General features: G+C 43.1%; 2 protein-coding genes across 5 annotated transcripts; one reads left to right on the top strand and one right to left on the bottom strand.

The window, feature by feature from the left end:
• Window positions 1-60: 60 nt before the first annotated feature.
• znf341 (zinc finger protein 341) lies at window positions 61-7510 on the top strand. The gene is made up of 16 exons (XM_027165746.2): window positions 61-287; window positions 1335-1442; window positions 2018-2205; window positions 2434-2583; window positions 2683-2898; window positions 3143-3323; window positions 3819-3912; window positions 4040-4233; window positions 4374-4546; window positions 4713-4921; window positions 5056-5152; window positions 5355-5487; window positions 5700-5811; window positions 6028-6098; window positions 6535-6732; window positions 6874-7510. Exons 1-16 carry the CDS (start codon window positions 257-259, stop codon window positions 7089-7091), a joined length of 2373 nt encoding a protein of 790 aa, XP_027021547.2. The 5' UTR covers window positions 61-256; the 3' UTR covers window positions 7092-7510.
• Window positions 7511-7920: 410 nt separating this feature from the next.
• Window positions 7921-23155, bottom strand: itchb (itchy E3 ubiquitin protein ligase b). 4 transcript variants are annotated; one of them, XM_027165701.2, is made up of 24 exons: window positions 22998-23155; window positions 20633-20734; window positions 19933-20074; window positions 19011-19135; window positions 16480-16611; window positions 15925-15967; window positions 15681-15844; window positions 15440-15590; window positions 15161-15256; window positions 14782-14956; window positions 14637-14706; window positions 14397-14496; window positions 14034-14162; window positions 12831-12903; window positions 12567-12638; window positions 12177-12265; window positions 11909-12068; window positions 11454-11587; window positions 11210-11350; window positions 10664-10784; window positions 10305-10409; window positions 9992-10088; window positions 9561-9633; window positions 7921-9441 (listed from the first exon to the last, which is right to left on the bottom strand). In XM_027165701.2, exons 2-24 carry the CDS (start codon window positions 20697-20699, stop codon window positions 9342-9344), a joined length of 2559 nt encoding a protein of 852 aa, XP_027021502.1. In that variant the 5' UTR covers window positions 20700-20734; window positions 22998-23155; the 3' UTR covers window positions 7921-9341. The 4 variants fall into 4 exon arrangements, with proteins under 4 accessions (XP_027021502.1, XP_027021524.1, XP_027021512.1 ...); XM_027165723.2 differs by having other exon boundaries at window positions 14412-14496; XM_027165711.2 differs by having other exon boundaries at window positions 14637-14700.
• Between the last annotated feature and the right edge of the window lie 447 nt (window positions 23156-23602).

Genomic DNA, 23602 nt, shown 5'->3' with positions numbered 1-23602 from the left:
ACACAATAAATGTGCACTTTAGCGCATGCGCGGTACGGACTGGATAAAAACTTATTGATCAGCACATTTTATAGCAGTCCACAAGGTGGCGGTCAATCACACCTGTGTGCGGCTTAGCTTTGAAGGAGAAACAGAAGAAGAAGAAGACGCCTGGGATTAGACAGACGAAGAAGAAGAAGAAGAGGCGGGTCGCTGCTGCTTGTATCAGGAATCTCACATCATCATCATCATCATCATCATCATCATCTTCATCATCATGTCGCAGGCGATATTTGAGGTGTTAGAAGGTAAATATTTACACGTGTTTTTACACTCTGTAAAGCAGCCGAAGTGCTGTGTGTGTTTAGTGTTAGTGCACAAAGCTGGGGTTTGTAATAGAAGTGTTTTTCTCTTCCGTGTTTATCTTCATCATCATCATCATCATATCACTGTAATGTGGTCACATCTGTTTAGACAAACTTACAGGGTCTGGATTTATAATGGTGAAGGATGCTGAGGGTCGTCCAGATGTTGTCATGATTATTATTATTATTAGTTGTTGTTGTTGTTAATAATAATATTATTATTATTGAGTATTGATATTATAATCAATAATAATAATAATAATTACTACTACTAATAATCAGTAATTAAATAATAATAATTATTAATAATAGTCAATAATTATTATTCTTATTAATAATTAAAATCAACATTATTTTTGATTATTATTATTATTATCAATCAATAATAATCAATAGTGATAGTAATAATGACTAATAATTATAATAATAAATCAACATTACCTAATCAGTAACTTCTCTGAAAGCATTAAATAATAATAAGCAATAACCATAATAATAATAATAATAATAATAATAATCAATAATAATAATCAATAACTTTACTGAGAGTTAAAGCCCCTTTATCAAATTTTACATTCATTAAATAAATTAATTTCCCCCTTTTTTTCTGTCTTTAGTCTTAAATGTATTTTTTAATTAAACACAAAATGAACTTAAATGACAGAATTTCTTTAGAATAAATTTTTAGTCACTTTTAAAACGCGTCAGTTTTGAACTTTCTCTAAACGCTTCAGTTTGTTTTTAAAGCCATGTTAAAATCTCAGTGAATATTTGTGAATAAAAGAGTTTTGTTAATCAAAGCATCCGAGACATCTTGTAGGTTTGTAGGTTGCGGCTGATGTTTTCAGGGACGGATATAAAGAAATGACGGATAAAGCTGTTTATTCACTCAGACATTAATGTCGGCATTTCTTTTGTGTATCTGTGGTTCAGAGTGGATTTGTGTTAAATAATGATGTCATTTAATCACAATAACTCTGATGCTTGCAGGCATGGACAATCAGACTGTCCTTGCCGTCCAGTCCTTCCTGGATGGTCAAGCTGGTGTCCCTGATCACACCAATGAGAACGTCTCAGGATCCTCTATCCAGCCGATGGGTGAGTAGAATAAAGCACTGATATCAAAATCCTAGACTGTTAAAGCCGCAGCGTCTTTATTGTGTGTTTCATAGCAATGAACACTGGCTTAATTAAAAGGTTTCGTTGTGTCATTGTTCTTAGCTTCATGGCACTGTTGTCATGTCCGAATCTTTCTGTTGTAAAATTGCAAAAAAGTAAAAAATACAAATATTTTTAGGGAAAAATGTACAATAACTGGGTCACATAAGCGTTCACACTAATAAACTAATACTTAGTTGAAGCACTTCACAGGCTTTGTGGTTAAGAGTCGTTCAGCTTGGCCAAGATTTTGTTATCCTTCCTTCCCTTGATCCGACTCTCTATTCGATCTCGACTCTGATTTATGAAGTCGTTCCTTTGTTGTTTTTAAGGTGTGCTTCAGGTTCTTGTCGTGCTGAACGAGACGATCGATCACTTTATACAGCTCTATTTATTTATTTAATTTCAGCGTTCAAATCTAAACATTAGTCCTGAATTAATGCTCCAGTCATGATCCAGGACATGCGGTGCGTCATCCGTTTTTTTTTTTCACTCCTCGTGTATTTATTTTGCAGACGACGACGACGTCTTCCTGTGTGGAAAGTGTAAGAAGCAGTTCAACTCGTTGCCAGCGTTCTTAACTCATAAGAGGGAGCAGTGCCAGAACACGCCGTCACTCGCCACAGTGTCGCTGGCGTCCAGTCACACCTACACCCCCATACACCCCGTCAGCTCAGTGCCACAGACACCAGCCAACAGACAGGTACATGTTCACTGGCTGTCTTTAAGCAACAGGTGAAGACCTTCATCTTCCTCCAACACTTAGTTTATGTGTATATTTAAATCAAGTCCGTAACCTAGTGAATGTATTAATACTAACATTAATAAAAACCTCAGAGCACTTTTGTACGTGGATAAGAACATCTGCCAAATGCTGTAAATGTAAACAACAACAACAACAAATCAATTTGTTTGTGTTTTCTTTACTCAGGTGTCGACGTACATCACGGTGCCGCCGTCTCCTCTCACACACACGCTGGTGCAGGGGAACGTTCTGGTGAGCGACGAGGTTCTCATGTCGGCCATCTCAGCGTTCACATCTATGGACACACCGGTCATGGCCATGCAGGCGTCCTCTCAGGTGTGTACACACACACACACACACACACACACATCTGCCATCATTGCTGTAACCCTACATTGGCTGTGTTTAGACAATAGTACTTTTTTTCCTCCACAGAGCAATCTGAGCATGCCCAGTGCAGCATCGTATATGCAGCACCACCCACAGACATCACAGCCCCTCCCACTGCCCCAGGCTCCACCCCTTTCTGCTCAAGTTCCCTCCAGTATTAACAGCTCAGTAGTGCAGGTGTACAGCACGCTGCCCCCAATGGCTGGAGGAGGAAATGCAGAGGTCCACACACTTGGCCTCCAACCCTTCCAGTCTGTGCAGGTGTGTGAGGGAGAGAGAGAGAGAGAGAGAGAGAGAGAGCGCGCGCGTGAGTGAGACAGAGAGCGCGCGCGTGAGTGAGACAGAGAGCATGTAAGACAGAGAGCGAGAGAGAGTGAGAGGCAGACAGAGAGACTGAGAGAAAGAGAGAGAGAGACAGAGTGAGTGAGAGAGAGAGATTCATTCATGTCTGTATTCTTTCCTTGTGGTTTTCTTTGTGATGTCTCCCCCTCTCCCTCCCTCTCAGGGTGGTGGTCAGTGCATGGACAGTCAGACCGCAGACTTCGGCAGCGAACCAGTGTACAGTTCGGTTAAACCAGCACAGAAACAGAAGAGCTGTAACAGCACCGTGACTCTGAGTGAGCTGAGTGAATACGACAAAGTCATCATCCCAAAAAAGACCCGCAACAACAAGAAGGGACACGAAGGTACTAAAGAGTTTCATTTGTAGGAGCAGTTTGTCATGTTTAAAGCATTTACTTTTCTCCCAAAAATGTTTGTGTTCATGAAATAGTGTCGCATTGCGTGACATACGGCTAAGTACGGTGACCCCATACTCAGAATTCGTTCTCTGCATTTGACCCATCCAAATTGCACACACACATAGCAGTGAACACACACACAGCAGTGAACACACACACACACAGCAGTGAACACACACCCGGAGCAGTGGGCAGCCAATTATGCTGGCGTGCCCAGGGAGCAGTTGGGGGGTTCGGTGCCTTGCTCAAGGGCACCTCAGTCTTGGCTGGCCCGAGACTCGAACCCACAACCTTAGGATTACGAGTCAGACTCTCTAACCATTAGGCCACGACTTGCCCCGACACACTTGTATAAGTGTGTCGCATTACATTGTACAAGTGTGTCGCATTATATTGTATATTATTTTGTCAGACATTTGATGAACTTTATTTTTGTCTCAGGAGCACAAACAAAAGCCAGAGGTCAGAAGCTGAAGTGCAGTTTCTGTGACAAAGTGTTCGCTAAAAACTTCGACCTGCAGCAGCACATCAGAAGGTCACCATGAAAAAGTCTTTTACTTTATTATTACTATTATTTTCACACCATCTCCTTTATGTTCCTCGTGCTGTATAAACCCGGTGATTTCACACCATCGGCTGTTGCGTTTGTGTTTATTCTGCAGTCATACGGGCGAGAAGCCGTTCCAGTGCATCGTATGTGGTCGAGCCTTCGCCCAGAAGTCCAACGTGAAGAAGCACATGCAGACGCACAAGGTGTGGCCGGCCGGAGTGCACAGCACCGTGTCCAGACTCCCCGTCACCGTGAAACCTGTCCAGGAGAACGCTGCTCGACCTGCTGACGGACACGAAGGACGCGGTAAAGGCTCCCGTTCGGGTTATAGTTGTTTTCACGGTCTGTAAAGCTACATGTTCTCTCAGTGCTTTTGAGCACTCGAGCTTACAGTAGCTGAAACAGACATGGCTGACTCTCTTCTCGGTCCTTTTTTTATTCTTCAGGCGTTCTGGATCAGAGCGAAGCCGAGCTTCCGTCCGAGGCCGAAGGCTCCAAACAAGCCCAAAACAAACAGCTCTTCCTGATCGACAGCTCGTACCAGTGCCAGTTCTGCACCGCCAAATTCAGCAGCTACTTCCAGCTCAAATCCCACATGACCCAACACAAAGACGAACAGGTACCACCGTAACACTTCACCAAGATCCTGAGCTGTAACCTCTCGGCAGAGGTAGCCAGATTCTCCTCTAAGAGTCCACGATGCCGAGCGTCTTTTCCTTCACAGATCCTCCGTCTCATCGGTCTGATATTCTAGTAATTCTTGTGTACGTATAAACTCCATGCAGGTCTACAGGTGTGTGGTGAAGTCCTGCTCACAGACCTTCCAGAAGCTGGAGCTCTTCCTGGAGCACATCCGTTCTCACCAGGAGCACCTGACGTACCGCTGTCACCTGTGTACCAAAGTGTTCCCGTCTCTGTTCGAGCTCGGCCTGCACCAGTACTCGCACAGCTTCTGTCCTCAGCAGAACACGCGCAAAGACACCGCGTACTACAGGTCCCACACACACACACACACACACACACACACGAGGGCAGAAAAACAGTTGGTTAAGCGAAGGCTTGAGTAACTAGCGTCCGTGGAAAAGCCGATAAACGTATTGTGTAACCGTCGTGTTTGTTGTTGTGCAGGTGTAACAAGTGTCAGAGTAAATACTCCACACAGGAAGCTCTGGAGCAGCACATCCTTACTGCTTCACACAACTTCCCTTGTCCACACTGCCACAAGGTAGTAACAAAGTCTCTCTCTCTCTCTCTCACACACACACACACACACACGCACACACACTTCGTATAAGCAGATCCAACAGTTTAGATAGATTTAATGTTCATACATTCATACTGGATGTTTTTTTTTGGTCAGTCTACTCAACATGCTGTGTTCAGTAACGTGTGTGTGTGTGTGTGTGTGTGTGTGTGTGTGTGTGTAGGTTTTCCCCTGCGAGCGTTATTTCCGGAGACACCTGCTCACTCACGGCGCTGTCAGCAGATTCAAATGCCAGATCTGTAAAAAGTTGTTTAAAACGGAGCACTACCTCAAACTGCACACACAGATACACTCAGGTAGCCACCGCTACACTGTCCTCAGTGTCCTCAGTGAGACGGTTCTAAAGCTCATACAATGACCTCTGTTACACGCTGCTGACACTGGAGACTCTTCATGTCTCGTTTACCGAAGCGAGAGAATAGAGAGAGTTCAGGAAGGAACGACTGTTTATAGCTGCTATACTATAGCGGTGTTATATTTGTGGTGTTTGTTCTCGTCCACGATGCAGGCGAGAAGCCGTATAAATGTTCGGTGTGCGAGGCTACGTTCAACCGTAAGGACAAGGTGAAGAGACACATGCTGATCCACGAACCCTTTAAGAAGTACAAGTGTCCTTTCAGGTACTGCTCAGAGCTCTCACACACACACACAACACAGACAGGATATACGCTGACGATGCTTAGAGATCGAAATCAAATCGCACAACAAACTGATAGCAAAAAATAAAACGGTACAAAGAAAACACAAGAATACAAAAGTAAAACAATGTAAAAAAAAGTGGTTAAATAAAACAAAATATAATCAAAACAGTAAATGTGTGTGTGTGTGTGTGTAAGGACACACGTTGGCTGCACCAAAGAGTTCAACAGACCGGACAAGCTGAAGGCACACATCCTGTCTCACTCAGGTACTTCATCACTCACACACACCTGAATCTGTTTCCTGTGACACACAAAGGTTTCGCTTACAAATCTGTTTTACTCAACATTGCCATGCATTTAGTTTGTACTTTATCTGAAATTAGCTCTGCTCCTGCCAGAACTTTCTATTTTTTAATAACAGATGTGATTCAGCATGTGACCAGCAGAGGGCTTTAGTACATATTGCACTTTAACATGTCTTTTAGCTCAAAAAATGACTTCCATTCAATGATCGGTTAAAATCAGTGTCTGTGTGTGTCTGTGTGTGTGTGTGCCTGTGTATGTATGTGGGTGTCTGTGTGCGCGTGTGTATGTCTGTGTGTGCGCGTGTGTATGTCTGTGTGTGCGCGTGTCTGTGTGTGTATGTATGTGTCTGTGTGCGCGCGTGTGTGTGCCTGTGTGTGTGTCTGTGTGTGTGTACAGGAATTAAACCGTTTAAGTGCCAGTTCTGTCAGAAGAGTTTCAGTCGCCGTGCTCACATGCTCGAGCACCAGCGCTCTCACACCAACAACTACCGTTTCCGTTGCTCCACCTGCGCCAAGGGTTTCACTCGCCTCAAATACTACCGTGAGCACCGCTGTCCACTGACCGCAGCCTCCGACACCACTGGAACAGCTGCAGGTTAATTATTCACTCTAGCATTTGAAATACAAATAGAATAAATCACCCGTCTGTGGTCTTCACTGGTCGTCACCTTAAAGGATCAGCTTTGTCTAATCGTAGCTGTATCACAGGTCATGAATTTCTGAAATCTGTGTGTAGGTGAAGCTCCAGGAGGGAGAGCGGATTACACGGACGCTCAAGATGATGATGATGATGATGAAGACAACGAGGAAGAGGCGAGTGAAGGAAGAGGTGCAGAAGCTGAGATGATGAGAGAAATGGAAGAGGAGGAGGAAGAGCAAAATGAAGGTTTGCAGGGAGGTGGAGGCGCTGATGAACTGCTGGAGGACACGGTGTTCGTCTCGACGGCCGAGTGACGGCTCTGTCGAAGTATCGAACTTCACTCGGTCATTTCTGTAAAACAGAACAGCAAACGGAGCTAAAATGCTCCGCTACAGTAACGTGAGTGTTAATAGCGACGGTACAGCTGTGATTATGATCCTACAGGACAGGCACACGGACACAGATCTAAGTGCACAGCTGTGTGGTGATGCGGCGGCGCTTTACAAACTCACACCTACAGTGGACTCGTTTTCCTTAACGTGGGTTTGTTTTATATTAAAACGTCCATCGGTTTCATTCAAATTTTCTCGTTATAGAGAAAAGCAGAAATGAATTGTGTTGCTGCTGTAATATTACAAACGTTTGTAATACTGGTGTGTGTGTGTATGTGTGTATGTTGAACCAGTGCACTTTGAATTTACATAAATGAGAATAAACGAAACCTCGAGCATGACGTGTTGCTCTCGGATGTGATTCACTGAGTCACTTTCTTGTTTTTCTTCTTCTAGCATTTCTTACATACTTCACGTGTGACTTCTGTTCATTCCTCACTTACTTTAGATCCGTTTAAACGTTAAGTTAACCGAGAACCGACGTTTACTCTTCGATCCTCCTTTCCGACGTAATTGATTTAAACAGCGCTTTAGGTGTCGTGTGTTTTACCCACCTGTGTTCCTTTACCTCGGTACTTTCTTTACTTTATGTTCATTGTCAGTTCACTTGCATTACTTTATTTTTTATGTCCTTTTACTCACAGGACTGACTTTATTTACTTGCGTTTCAGTCTAACACCTGGAATTTGTCTCCTGCGTCGATTTCACCTCTTGTTCCTGTTCACAAACACCAAAATCCTCCCACATCATCATTTATTTATTTATTTATTTATTTATTTATTTATTTATTATTCTTAATTTTTTTACACAATTTCCTGTACATATAAATCCACCAATGAATGTGCAGAAATTTAAAGGAGTCTTGAAAAAGGATTTCTTTTTTCCCCCCAAAGAGAATTAATCAAATATTCACACAATGTACAAGATCGAGGTGGAGTTTAGTTTTCCGTTATCGACGTCCGTAAGCCTGCTCTTTTCGGCGAGCGGGTTTAGAGCGGCGCTCAAAAAGATCCGGAAATCGACAAACTAACGAACCACCCCGCGGTTAGTCGTTAACCGCGCTATGACAGACAGACAAAGCATGTGTAGATGTGTTATTAATAAAGAAATCAGGTTTTATGGAAATCTCTCTGCTTAAAGTGATCTAGTGTGTTTAAAGTGATCTCCGTGACTACGACACTCTGCGTCGGTCCCGTGGAACAGACCGAGATTTAAAAGGCGCTAAAACTGATATTCTGTGTACAAACTAATCATGTGCTGATCTTTCTCCCAGTTCAGAGTATTGCTCCTGGTCGGTCGTTTAAATAGGACGAGCTCTAACTGGTTACTGGGACGAATCCAGTAAAACCTCACAGAATATGAAACTGACAGACACAGTAGAACCGAACCCTCTATAAAACAGAGGGCAGTAAGAGTGCAGATGATCAGCACTTGCTTTCCTTCTGTGAGAAATGACTAGTATTTTATTGCAGAATGTGAACGGTGGTGTGTGTGTGAGTGCTACATGTGTGTGTTTCACTAGTGATATTTCTATTGTGTTAATGTATTGCTCACTGGTGTGGTGAATAATAAAACTTTTTTTTTTCTATTGTGTAGCAAGTCCAGAGCTGGGGACTAAACCACTGGGCTAGAACTTAAGAGGATTTCACGCTACATACTGTGATGCAGTAATGAGTCCATTACAGGACCACGAAAAGAACAGCAGACCCAAGCACGAGATCAGACCCGAGTGTGAGATCAGACCCGAGCATGAGATCAGACCCGAGCACGAGATCAGACCTTCAATATTCAGACACTTTGAGTTATGAGACTGATCCCAGTTGACACTGCAGTCACATCACCACATTGTTTCACTTTGTTTCCGTTGTGAGAAGTTGTGAGAGCAAATTAAATAAAATATAGATCTAAATAAGCCCATAATCCAATCCATGACTAAGTTTATACCCAAACATCTCCCGCTACTCAGGTGAATAATCTCAGCTTTTAAATACAGATTAGTGTTTTTGTTGTATGTGAATCTTTTTGTGTGACCGACAGTAAAAATCCCTTGTTAAGATGGGCAGTGAAAACCGCTGACATGAACTAGAGAAGCTCATCGTTACTGATTTATCCTGATGTAGAGACTGAGCGCTTCTGTCCAACATTGTGTGTGTGTGTGTGTGTGTGTGTGTGTCACTCCTGCCCAAAGCCCTCTGTCTCCTCTATGGCGAACAACAGTTTCTCTTTTAGCTGCTCGTAGCTTTTATACGGAGGCAGATCCAGGCGGTTAAAGCTGCAGGAAACAGAGAGGGTTGATTTAGATCTCTTATTATTACAATCAGAAATAGTCTCTCAAAAGCAATGAGTGGAATGTTCCCATCCACAGTGTGTATGCAATCTGTATACACTCACCATGTGTGACTCCGGGGCAGCCAGTTCTCCTTCCCTGTTTTCTCGACGCAGAACTTCTGTGGTCCGTTACTCCCTAAAAAACAGGTCAGAATCATCAGACGATGGGTTTTCTGCACTTCACTGGTCTGATGTTATCATTTCTATCCCAATGGCTCGGGTCACATGGATAAGACTGTTTACGGCTACTAGAATAACTTCCTACTTAAATACTAGAACCTGAATTTTAACTGTTTTAGACACACAACATAATCCACTGTTTTTATTTATCGTTCGTTTTTATTGTGATTTTTATCGTTTGTCGTCCCCTCACAGCTGGTGGGGAAAATGGTGTATTATCTTTAATGAGTTCTTTAATGAGTTAAATACAGTTTCTGTACAGAACATTACAGAGAAGGAAGAATAAAGAGTAATAAGAATAACTAAAGACTCACCCATGAGGTCGTTAAACCCGCCCACGGGCAGGCGGCAGGTACCGGTGACGAACTGCAGCAGACGCATTCGCTTCTCGTTGTCCATCTCTTTAACCAACTACAGTGCAGGAGGAGAGAGTCTTTTAGTCTACGACCGAAAAAGCCGACGTTTTCAACCCCGATGTTATCTGGAACTTTACCCCTTACTCATAAATATGCAAGCGTGTCTTTCATGAAAGAAATCCTCGTATGAATAATTTATTTAAAATGCATATGAACCCAAAATGCTGGAGTTCCATTAAGTTTGAGATTTGCTAGTTTTTCTCTCACAAACCTGCCAAAACCACACGATCTGCTTGCTGGTGCGTGTGTAGTGTTTATAGATAGTGTTTCTCTGCCAGTCTACTAGATCGATTTCCTGCATCCCGCACAACACCACCTAAAACACACACACACACGTATGACAATTGAAAAGTTGGTCGATAAACTGAAGCGCTGCGATAAAACTGTAAAAAAAACTAGAAATGGTTGACTGATATATTAAACAGCTCATCTCAGAAAAGTGCTTCATGACAATGATCGTGATAATTATATCTTTCATCCCTACACAAAAACCGGTATTTCTCCAGAAATTTTAGCACGGAGTATCTGAAATCAGTACGGAGTGAATATAGTAATGTTATTGTGAGTTACCTCAAATTCTTTGGCATCAAAATATTGCAGGTACTGTTGAGGCAGGACCTCGTTAAAGCCCTCAAAGAAAGCTTGTGTCTGTTCTTCAACACCTCGGGACAACCTCCACTCAGCTACCAGCCTGAAGAATGGAGGGGGGGGGGGTGAGAGAGAGATAGAGAGAGAAAGAGAGAGAGAGACAGGGGGAGGCAGAGAGAGAGAGAGAAAGGCAGAGAGAAACCCAGAAAAAGAGAGACACAGCATTGGGAATCTGTTCTACAGCATGGTGATGTTGGCATGATTTATTTCTGTGTCAGTAATAAACAGTGATGAAGGTTTTTTTATTATTAAAAATCTTTTTATATGTTATTAAAAACCTGCTGTTTAAATCTCTTCTGTCCAGAAGACATCAGAAATCTTAACAACTGCTACAAAGCACCAACACTGGAGACTCCTTCCATATTTGATTTACAGAAAATATCATTGTATCTATGTTTGCTTAATTTTTATGTTCTGGGTTTGGGTGTGTGTGTGTGTGTGTGTGTGCATGCGTGTGTGTGGGTGTACCTGATATACTCTTCCTTGTTCTCCTCCGTGACCTGAATGTTGCCTCCATCTGGTTTCAGGTCGTGTGTTGTGATCTCCCCGAGGATCTCCTTATCCACTGAAAAGAACATCTCCAGACCGCACTCCTCTATGTTGTTTTCTCTGTTTAAAACACACACACACACACGCTAGAATAATGCTGTCTCACGTTGAGGAGGACACTGTAATGTAGTGTGTGCAGGCACGATGAAGCAGTGACACACACCTGATCCAGATGAGCGAGTTGTAGAACTCCGGGTCGATGGTCTCGAGGTCGTTCAGAGTCAGCGGTTTGTTAAGAATACGTTTATAGAAAGGCAGCGAGAAGCCTGTGTCGATAAACTTCCCATGGAACAAAGCCTGAGCAAACACACAGCATGATGACGTTAAGCCTGGGTTAATTAACCTGCGTTTAAAATGGCTACACCTTTTATGGGGACCGAGCACCAAGACTGTGTTTACATTATTGGGACAAAAAGAACATCTACATCATCCATCTGAGTGGCCAGTTTATAATCACTAAAATCTAAGAAGTCTTCAAATTGGGCCAAAAAAATGCCCCCCTGGGTACCTAATTGGTCACTTTCTATATTCAGCTACACTTTAAATTTGTGTCTTTTATTTTTACTACGCTAGAGTACGAGAAAAAACGCAAATTTTACGTGAAATGAGCGACGTTACCATGGCGATGAAGCGTCCGATGAAGCGGAAGTATTTGAGGTGGTCTGGGTTGATGGATGAAGCTGGGTTGATCTGCAGGCAGTAGTTATCCTTACCAGCGTATTCAAACAGGCAGTACATGGGGTTCAGCACCTCGTGGGACACCAAGAAGAACCACTCCCTACAGGGGACGTTATTACATCACATTATGTCACTTTATGTCGCACTATAACGCTACCGGACTTATCAAATGCTCAATCTAGAGAGATGGACAGTTTGGAGATCTTGCCTTGTTACACCACCATAGTCCAGTCCTTCCTCTCCGGGGAAGATGATCCACAGTCTTCGGCGAAGGTCTTGGGGATTAATGCTCATGATCTAACAGACATTAACATTTAATTATTAATTAGGGAAACACTATAGCTACACACACACACACACACACACACACACAAAGCATTATCTTTAGAAGTTAAGGAGTAACACTGTTTTTTGTGGACCTCTAAAATAATTACCATAACAAATCTACCATATTTACAGCTTCCTGTTTAGCATTGTTTAGCCATCACACACACACACACACACACACACACACACACACACACACACGCTTCTCTTCTCATGTGTTGTGTGAATAATTGAGATGAATATTAAAATGATAAATATGAATATTGATTACCTGCTGGAACGAGTCTTCGAACAGCGATTTGCGGCTCACTGTGATCTTGATGTGCTGCGGCATCGCTAATTGCTACAAAAAAGTGAAATTCCCACAGATTTAGGAAGTAAAGCAAAGAAAAGTTCATTTTTTATGTTTCAGTTAGATAGAAATTAAGAAAAAAGTGAACTCTGGGTTTATTACCTGTAGATTATTTTTAAATTCTCAATAAATAACATCAGGGTTAATGAGTAATGACGCAGTTAAACAGTGATGAACACAAACCTGACACCAGAATCTGAAGTACTGGACTTTGGCTTTGAAGTCACGCACATATCTGATCTGAGGGCCGTTTTCACTACAGAGGAAGAATAAACACGTTACACACACACGCACACACACACACACATATGTACACAGATACACACACACATCACGCACACACACACCCACCAACACACAAACAACACACACACCCACCCGCCCACCAACACACACCCACCCACCTACCAACACACACCCACCCACCAACCAACACACACCCACACACCAACACACACACCCACCCCCACCCACCAACACACACACACCCACCCACCCACCAACACACACCCACCAACACACACACACACCCACCAACACACACCAACCCACCAACACACACCCACACACACACACACACCCACACACACACACACCCACCCACCCACCCACCCACCAACACACACACACCCACCCACCAACCACACACCACCCACCCACCCCACCCACCCACACTACCCACCAACACACACACCCACCCACCAACACACACCAACCCACCCCAACACACACCAACACACACACCCACCCCACCCCACCCACCAACACACACACACACCCACACCCACACGCACACACCCACACGCCACACACACACCACCCACCCACCCACCCACCCCACCAACCCACACACACACACCCACACACCCACCCACCCACACACCCACCCACCCCCCCCCACCCACCCCCCACCCAACACCACCCCCCACCACATCCACACCCACCCACCCACCAACACACACACACCCACCCACCAACACACACACACCCACCCACCAACACACACACCCCCACCCACCAACACCCCCACCCACCCCCCACACCAACACCCCCCAACCCCACCCACACCACCACACCCCCCCCACCCCACCCACACACCCACACACCCCCCACCGAGCCACACACACACACCCCCCCCACCCACCAACACACACACACACACACACCCCCACCCACCAACACACACACACACCCCCACCCACCAACACACACACACACACCCACCCACCCACCAACACACACACACACCCACCCACCCACCAACACACACCCACCCCCACACCAACACACACACCCACACACACCCACACCAACACACACACTCCCATACCCACCCACACACACACAATCACCCACACACACACAAAGGATCTTATTAAGGCTCACAGTGATGATTTTCCTGTACGTGGGTCAGTGTAAGTCGTGGTTTTTCTGTTGTGATCCACAAAGTACGGAACTCCGTCCACAGTGAACCTCATCTCCCAGCCCTCCGGCAGAGGCTTGTCATTCAGCAGCCTGAGCAAATCAAAGGTAAGAGTTAAGAGTGGAGTAAAAGGCTGAACGAATGCAGATCATTTTGTGTTCACATGAATTTCTTTATTTCTTTCTGTGTGCACATCACCAGCGTTATCTTCCCATATCCTACAAATCCATACAAATGTTCAAGTATTATTTATTTACCAATAGGAATAACAAGAGTATTCAGGGCTAAGTGCCATCTTATGTAAAAAAAAAACCAAACATAAATACTCATTAAGTTCCGACCCTTGAGAGCGAGGATCCTCCCATTGAGTCGTGCGAGTCAAGTGGTGCACGAAATACACTCGGCCGTTAGCGTCCGTTCTCTTCTCTGAAAGACCGAATCAGTGACAGAAAAACTTGTTTAATTGTCTTCTGAATACGATGCTGGAATTTTGAGAATAATATTTATATCGAGCAACTAAAAGAAATCACAGTAAAAAGTAAAAATGCATCTTTTTTCTTTCTTACCCCATCCTTGTGGCAGTGGGCCGAGAGGGTCGTACTCTTTATTCTGAGTGGCTGCAGCTTGATCCTGCACCTTTACAGTAAAGAGACATTTTAAACATAGTATGAGTGAGTGTGTGTGTGTATGTGTGTGTGTGTGGTTTCTCACGCTGTAGATGAAGCGCTGGTTGAAGTGATGCATTGCCCCCTCTAACTGGCTCTGCTGGTGCTGCCACTGTTCGTAGTTGCGCACCGTCTCCACAGTGGGGCGCTGCCACGTCGTCGTCCGGTTCACGTGATCCACATAGTACACACGTCCCGACTGGTCCAGACGCCGCTCCCAACTGTGAGACACGACACAACACAGTGTTCAGTCAGCTGCAGGTCATGAAACGTCATACTGCTTTTGTAATGACCTTCTAAAGGCATTTCACTGAAATCTTTTCCTATTTTACTGCCGTGTGAACGTCGTTATAGCGACAGGGCAAATTTCTCTCATCAATCACTACGTCTTTCTTTCAGCACAGTCATCGTCCCTGAAGCTTTACCCAGGAGGCAGAGGCTCAGGTCTCTCCCACGATGTCCTTTTCTCCACGTGGTCCACGTAGTACACACGGCCACTCGGGTCCATACGCTGCTCCCACCTGCACACACACACACACACACGTTATTCTATTGAAAATATCTCCCTCAGTGAAACAATTATTAATAATCTTAATGACAATGATGATATTTACAGATTTTTTTAAAAAAGCAAATTACTATTATTTTTTATTATTAATAATAACGTTATCATCATCAGGCTAATGTATGTGTGTTAGTTGTACCCTTGAGGCAGAGGCCCGGTGTTGGTGGCTGGCATCCGGTTGGGCATCGGGGGAACAGAGATGATCGGGGTGGGGTCAGGGGTGGGGTTAGGGATCTGCATTGGTGTCTCTGGCTGAGTCGAGCTGCTGCTGTCTGTGACTGAAGGGCATGCTAGGGGAAAACAAGACGCAAAATCAAAACAAATTAAAACCTGACGACTGTTAGGATGACAGCGTAGGAAACGACATCATGAACACTGACCTGGAGAAGACAGCGGTCGCGGAGGAGTGGGCGGAGGCGGTCGAGAGGGTCTGGGTGGCCTCTGGGGTCGTGAAACCCGATTGGATAAGGACGGCGAGCCTGTTCCGTTGACGGCACGTCCATTAGGAATGTCCACCACGCTGGGAGAACTCTCTCTGCTCCTCCTGAGACCAGACACACAGCTCAGTGACTCGGTACACTTTATAACCGACAACGATGCTTATATCACACGGCTAAAGGTTACCTCATGCCAAAGTCCTCTCTAGGCAATTCTCCGTTCGTTGTGGCTGAAACAGCGGAAAAAATGATCAACATCTGAGATCCAATATGATTATGAAATATGAAGCTCGTGCTTTTGATACTGAGTAACCATGACAACAAGCCTCAACAATGGTTTAGACTAGGCTTGTGTTTATTTGCCTTCACTATAGAAGCTGAACAACATCATACTATAAAATAATGATAAAGTGTGAATTTTGTCATAATACAATTTTCTGTGATATCTTTTTCATTTTGGAAAGAAAAATTAACCCATTTATATCTTATCTAATGTGATGTTCTTTGCTTCTGCCACAGCACTTTCAAGCTGTGTGTGTGTGAGAGAGAGAGTGAGAAAGTGAGAGAGACAGAGAGAGACAGTGAGAGAGAGACACACAGAGAGAGCGAGAGAGAGACAGAGAGAGAGAGACAGAGAGTGAGAAAGAGACAGAGACAGACAGAGAGAGAGAGAAAGTGAGAGAGACAGAGAGTGAGAGAGAGACAGAGAGAGAGACAGTGAGAGAGAGTGAGAGACACTCACTATCGTTATCAGCCTCAGAGGATGTGAATGCTCCTGGGTCGACCTCCATGCCATTCAGACACACACACAGCTCTCCAACATCAGTCTGCTCCTTGTCTGCACATAGCGGCAACGTCTGTGTAACATCACACACTGCGCGCACACACACGCACACACACACACACACACACACACAAGGATTATCAATCATAATTTCTCTTCAATTTTGTCATTCTATTCATTTAAACACAAGAATATTGTAAACACAAACACAGCCCTAAATAAACAGCTTTAATTTTACACCTATTTTAGTCGACTATTTACTACAACACTACTGACAGAACACAAGCTCCTGTATTATGACTAACGAGACATTCAGTACACGTCTCAGAACAGGAATTTGAAAGGTTCCCGAAAAACAAAAAAGGGTGCAACGCAACCAGGTGAGCACCGAATCGGTGACTCACGGGTTTACAAACAGCACGATGGACATTTTTTTTACATTGCTGACGCGTAGAACGATGTCTAATGAGTCAGAATCGATTCCGAAAGGATTAGAATGTAAAAATACAAACGATTCTGTATCATTCTCACTATGAAGCACGTGTTTTCTATTGACCGTTCTGAGTTAGACCTACATCAGACCGAGCTGAAGAAGTGTGTAGAGCTCATGTCCTTCATTGGAATGAGGTTCATCAGGTCACACCAGTTCTCTGGAATGCTCTGAACGTCACGCTGTAGGATTCACAGGAAATAAACCAGCAGCTGTTTTGTCTCGGCTGATTTTATTCACAAATCGCACACAATCGACGGAGAGTCGGCTGTTTTTGTCCGGGTCACAAATGCTCTTGGACTCTCGTTGGGACGTGAACTCGGCTGATCAATCGTTATTCCCCCGATCAGGAAAAGCTACAGTATTTCACACCTCAGAAGTTTGACTTTTTATGAGAATTTCAGAGCAAATTGCTGCTGTTTGACTGAACACAGAGTGAGAGTCAGTCTCCTGTGAGCACCGACGCCGCTCTCCCCTATACGCTGTATAAACCTGTAATAATAACTGGGACGTGTCAGATGCTACACGTACCTGCAGTCTGTTAATAATCTCACTTGTAGCTCTGTACGGAGTAATTTTGCACTGCATCACGGGGCAACAGACTAAACTGATCCAGCTGTGCTTACGTCTGCATAAAGATGTTCATCCTTCTGCTTAAAACAAGTCTCAGCGTGTTACATCAGATAAACAGAAGACGACGCAGATGTAACTCACGCCGTGACGTCATGTGACCCGAAGTCTTCTAACAAATACAACACCTTTAATATCACACAGGTAACGCTTCTAATGACCCACGAGCACACTTACAAACAAACAAACACACACACACACACACACACACACACACACACACACACACACACACACACACACACACACACGTGAACGTGCATACACACACACCAATGACCAAACAAAGACTGGGCAGAGGTTATGGCAACAACAAACAGACACACAAAGAGTCAAACAAAGGCGTAGTCAGTACTCAAAACACTCATTGTGTCATTCTCATCTCTCTCTCTCTCTCACACACACACACACACATTTTTCAACCTTTGTGAGGACTTTAAATGGACAAATGTTACCGTCGCTATTTAACGCAATATCTACACTTACAGCTAACTCGTTGTGGAAAAGGAAAGATTTTGGCTCTTTTTGTTTTGTGACGTTTTGAAAGTGACGTGACGTACGGCTAAGTACGGTGACCCATACTCAGAATTCATTCTCTGCATTTAACCCATCCAAAGTGAACACACACACAGCAGTGAACACACACACACACACACACACACACACCGTGAACACACCCGAAGCAGTGGGCAGCCATTTATGCTGCGGCACCCGGGGAGCAGTTGGGGGTTCGGTGCCTTGCTCAAGGGCACCTCAGTTGTGGCCGGCCCGAGGCAGGAACCCACAACCTTAGGATTACGAGTCAGACTCTCTAACCATTAGGCCACGACTTGCCCCGACTTTTGTATCTAGTTACAATAATAAAACTCAGTTATTTTATTTACTACTGAGTTATTAACAGTAAGTAAATCATTTGGTAACTCGCCTATAAATAATCTTGAAGTCCACACACACACACACAGCTACATGATCTGTACTCTGCGTCTCTACACCCTAAACTTGTTTTACATGGTTTCTGTATAAATGTAAATATCTTTCGTCAGTGTGTCTTTATTTTAAATACAGACTGTGTACAGAAACGTCACAAAGAGCAGCTGACGGCGCTACGATATGAGCTTAAAAACGTGCTTACGGCCAGTTTACGGCTGTTAACGTTTTATTCTATGTTGTGTTTGATGTTTGTAACCGCAGCTGCGAATGACACGCGCTCAGTCCGACGTGTTACGGTTTCTATAGCAACAGCCACCAGAAAGACGATCAGAAAACGTGTAAAACGTTTCAATATAAAATGTTCTGAGCGTGTGTTAACGGGTAACACCGACACACCCGGCCCTGCGCCGCCGGCCTTTACGGTTATTCTCACACTCACGCTTCATATCGTTGCTCTTGAGCGTCTCGCTAATGTCGAGCGTCGCCGAGCCCAAGAGCTGGTCAGACTTCAGTTTCTGGTGGATCCACACACAGAAATTCAGCTTGCTGATGGGTGACACGGTCCTGCAAACAAAACACAAAACCCCAGTGTGTTAGTAACGGTTGCTGCCTGAATTCTGCGTTCTGATTGGTCAAAAAACGATTTATTTATTTACAGGTTTATATGAATGGACTCGTTTCTATAGCAACAGTACAATCACTGGGAATTGTTTGGTAGACGCTGTACAGAAACGTTTTCCTCGATACGATGAAGTTTCATAAGGTAAAGAGGTTCATCAGCCTGAGCACACTGAGGAAATCACGCCCGGGTCCGAGGGCGTGTGAGAGAAACGGTTTCTCTCTGATTCCAAGTGAGCTCTAGTGAGAAAGTGATTTGATCCTGAATCGACTCACTGCGAGAAGTGATTCAAACGCTGAATCGACTCACTGCGAGAAGTGATTCAAACGCTGAATTGACTCACTGCGAGAAGTGATTCAAACGCTGAATTGACTCACTGCGAGCAGTGATTCAAACGCTGAATTGACTCACTGCGAGCAGTGATTCAAACGCTGAATTGACTCACTGCGAGCAGTGATTCAAACCAAATTATTTTGTTGTACTTTTTTTTGCATTTATTTGACTTGTAAAGTCACATTTTTGTCTCCGTATCACGATGACACTCATCAATGTCGCATCCATATAATACCAGCATGCAGCGCTCAACATACACCATCCAGCAGCTGAACGTCATGAAGCAATTATTCTTTAATGACGACTCTTTTGTTTCTAATGTGGAGTTTTATTTATTTGAGAATTAGAGAATTATAATGAAATGAATTGGTGTGTGTGTGTGTGTGTGTGTGTGTGTGTCCACACTCACACAGAGAGAGGATGCTTCCACTTGGGGCTCTGCGTGTTGCTGCACTTCTCCGTTTTCTTGGACTGACCGTCTACAGCCACCTCCACGTACACGCTGGAGCTCAACCAGTTCTTCTTGCCCTCCTTCAGCTTGGCTGTCATCCCTGTGGAAACAAAAGATGAGAAGATTATCTGGAGATCAAGAGCAAGCGGATCAGCTTTTACTTTCAGTATCCAGTGTCTCTGAGACAATCCGTGACATCGAGTGTGGATCACGACGCTCTGTTCATCCTGTGACTGAACGAATATATGACTTCCTTCTACAATACCTTCTCTCATTAACATTCCTTTACATGAAATGTGACCAAAAATGGAGTAAAAAAATTGGAATCATTGCTGTGTTACAGGAGAAACAGATCAGTGTGGTAACAGTTTCATCATAACACCTCGGCGCAGATTGTTTCCCTTTGACAGCACGACTCAGACTGTTTTACAGGGATTTTTTTTATCATATGTATAATCACACCTGTAGTTCACACACATACTCAGTCTCACACGATTCACAAGTGGTCTCATATTTTATTAAACAGACCTCTACTGAAAGAAAACAAATTAAAAATGTAACAACTTAAGAGAGAAGGAATCAGTGAGAGAGAGAGAGAGAGAGAGAGAGAGAGAGAGAGAGAGAGAGAGAGAGAGAGAGGAGAGAGAGAGAGATGTACCATTGATCTGCAGCTGAGCCTTAATGGGGTGGCCATTTCCAGGGCCTGGTTTGGGAAGGCTGGCCATGGAACAATACCGAGCCTGGGACCTGGACACGAGACCTTGACATAACACACACACACACACACACACACACACGTGTAAGCTAAAGCACTACATGACATCACTTCATGCTCAGCAGGTGTTTCAGTGGCTCTGGTTACATGTCACACTGTTAGGCTTTATATGGAAGCTACGTCACTGATCCTGTGTTTATTTTCCACCCAGATACTTTTATTCAGCAGAAATCACTCGGCTTGTGTCTAAAGGAAACACAGCCTGTTACTGAACACACACAATATCATCATATCGCTCAGTACAGATGGAGTGTGGAGAGGAAGAGCAGCGTTATAACAGTCCTTACAAACCAAATAACATACAAAACTATGGTAAGATCTGCACAAGCAGTGAGATTTACACTCATTACTTCTTATTCCTTCATCATCACTCTTAAGTATTTAGTCCTTCATCATTACCCCAGTTTACTGTAGTTTACTGAGTCACACTCCACTGTTAGAGAGAGATGACTGCAGCGTACAGTGCACACATCCTGTCTTTACCATTAACTCACTAACAGTCTCTCTCTCACACGCACAGTTTCTCTCTCTCACTCTCACACACACACTCTCTCTCTCTCTCTCTCTCTCTCTCACACACACTCTCTCTCTCACACACACTCTCTCTCTCTCTCTCTCTCTCTCACACACACTCTCTCTCTCTCTCTCTCTCACACACACTCTCTCTCTCTCACACACACACACACACACAGTTTCTCTCTCTCTCTCTCTCACACACACACACACACACACACACAGTTTCTCTCTCTCTCTCTCACACACACTCTCTCTCTCTCTCACACACACACACACACACACACACACACACACACACACACACACACAGTTTCTCTCTCTCTCTCTCACACACACACACAGTTTCTCTCTCTCTCACACTCTCTCTCTCTCTCTCTCACACACACACACACACAGTTTCTCTCTCGTTCACTCACACACGCACACAGTCCCTCTCACACACGCACACTGTATAAACTTTCAGGCTCAAGGTTAATAATTTATTGATATTCATGTGGCTGCACTTTGTCACACATAACCGTGCGCAGGAACAATAACAACACACAAATAACGTGTCACATTAAATATGTCCAAATAACGTGTTCATTTTTAATCCTAAAGTAACATAAAAACAGTAAAATGAATGAAAACACAAATTACAAAGAAATGTTGCTAATATTTACTGCTCCAGAATTATGGGCACTCTTGGGATTCAGTTAAATGAATCTTAAAATAAATTAAGTCGAAGAATAATAAGAAAATAAAATCACTTCAAAATCACAACAAAAATCATTTATCTTATATTTTTTTTTGTTGATGGAAAAAATGTTTATAGCTGCTATTATGTATGACAAAACAGGAACTAACTTGTTCCTCAGATGTTTTATAACAAAAGTTCTTCATTAATAATTAATAATAATAAAACACTTGTATTTTTTTATTATAGTCATCATCATCATCATTATTATTATAACCATCATTATTATTGTAATTATTATTATTACTATTATAATTATTATTTTTAGCATTATAATAATAATGATAATAGTAATAATAATAATAATTATTATTATTATTAATGTGTATTTTCAGTGATAACACAGAGCTAAAGTTTCACACCAGCTTGATGTTGACTATTTTCCTAAAACACAGTAAAATAAATTTACACAGTATTTGTGTTTACTGCAAACTAATTATTGGCAAATTTATAATAAACATTAGACTCATTACTTTAATACTTTCGGTCCACAATTTTTATTTATTTAACGTAAAAAAACTCTAAAATAAAAATGTGAATAAAAGTGAAACTTGTCAGTAAAATGCTAACATGCTAAAGACGCCTCACACAGTCATGCTAACGTTTACTGTCCAAACTAAGTTTTATTAAAATTAACCTGTCCGTTATGTTACACGGAAACATATTAAATCTGTTAAATTAATCTCCAGTTAAATAATAAATAAAGTCCAACATAAAAACTAAATGCCGAGTTACGCCTGAAACTGGAGGCACCTGCCTGGTAAGTCACTGGTGGCGTCTCAAATACTCACCCATTCCCTTCACAAGTACACTACATAGTGAATAACATCTGGATCATGACTCGCCCAATCTAGTGCACTACGCGTTGAATTAGGACTCGCCCACTAGCGTTGACAGCCGCGAGCTAATAATAACAGCGTTGTTAGCTTAGCCAGCTACTACGTTCCTAAACATTTGTGGATTTCTGCTTTATTTAATTTTAAACAAACTCCCTACCTTAACAGAGTTGTAGATCAAGTCTGAAGCTTAAAAGCCCCCTTGTTTGTTGTTGTTTTTTTCCAAATCCTTCAGCTTACTTCAGGAGATAAACTTGCGCCATGTTCTTGTTCCCGGTCGGTCTCGTGTAACCGGAAATAAGGCGGGGCGACCGAACAGCGCCATCTAGTGTCTTGAATGAATTAGTGACAGACAAACAAACAAAAACAAACAAACAAACAGAGAGAAATTTTCTGAAACAGCTGTGAATATAAATCATATAAAAAATGTTACGCGCATGTATAGTAAATTTATTGTTATTCTCTCTCTCACTCTGTCTCTTTCTCTCTCTCTTTCTGTCTCTATCGCTCTCTCTCTTTCTCTGAATTCGAGGATTTATAAAAATCTATAAAAAAATTTTTTTGAAAAAAATCTCTTATTTTAAATTCACATTTTAGTGTAAATTTACATTTATACTATTAAACTGTACTGAGCTGTCGCACAGGTCCACTTGTAGAGCGCTACTGCCCTCTTGTGGACGTATATTTTCATTGCAATAATTTATTTGTTAAACGGTTTCCCCATTTTCTGTCAGAGATTTAAGGTCAATGTTAATGTTTTTTTTT

Source organism: Tachysurus fulvidraco, chromosome 23, assembly GCF_022655615.1.
Source record: "Tachysurus fulvidraco isolate hzauxx_2018 chromosome 23, HZAU_PFXX_2.0, whole genome shotgun sequence".
NCBI lineage: Eukaryota > Metazoa > Chordata > Actinopteri > Siluriformes > Bagridae > Tachysurus > Tachysurus fulvidraco.
Note: the sequence above shows the minus strand (reverse complement) of the source record. Positions and strands in the feature narration are given on the sequence as shown.

Coding starts and splice junctions, on each gene's coding strand:
- znf341 (XM_027165746.2), top strand. CDS start 257: ATGTCGCAGGCGATATTTGAGGTGTTAGAAG. Junction 2,206..2,433: donor AGACACCAGCCAACAGACAG/GTACATGTTCAC, acceptor TTCTTTACTCAG/GTGTCGACGTACATCACGGT. Junction 4,922..5,055: donor AAAGACACCGCGTACTACAG/GTCCCACACACA, acceptor GTTGTTGTGCAG/GTGTAACAAGTGTCAGAGTA.
- itchb (XM_027165701.2), bottom strand. CDS start 20,699: ATGGCCAGCCTTCCCAAACCAGGCCCTGGAAATGGCCACCCCATTAAG. Junction 20,075..20,632: donor GGCTCAGCTGCAGATCAATG/GTACATCTCTCT, acceptor TTGTTTCCACAG/GGATGACAGCCAAGCTGAAG. Junction 14,497..14,636: donor CCCACTGCCACAAGGATGGG/GTAAGAAAGAAA, acceptor TCGGTCTTTCAG/AGAAGAGAACGGACGCTAAC.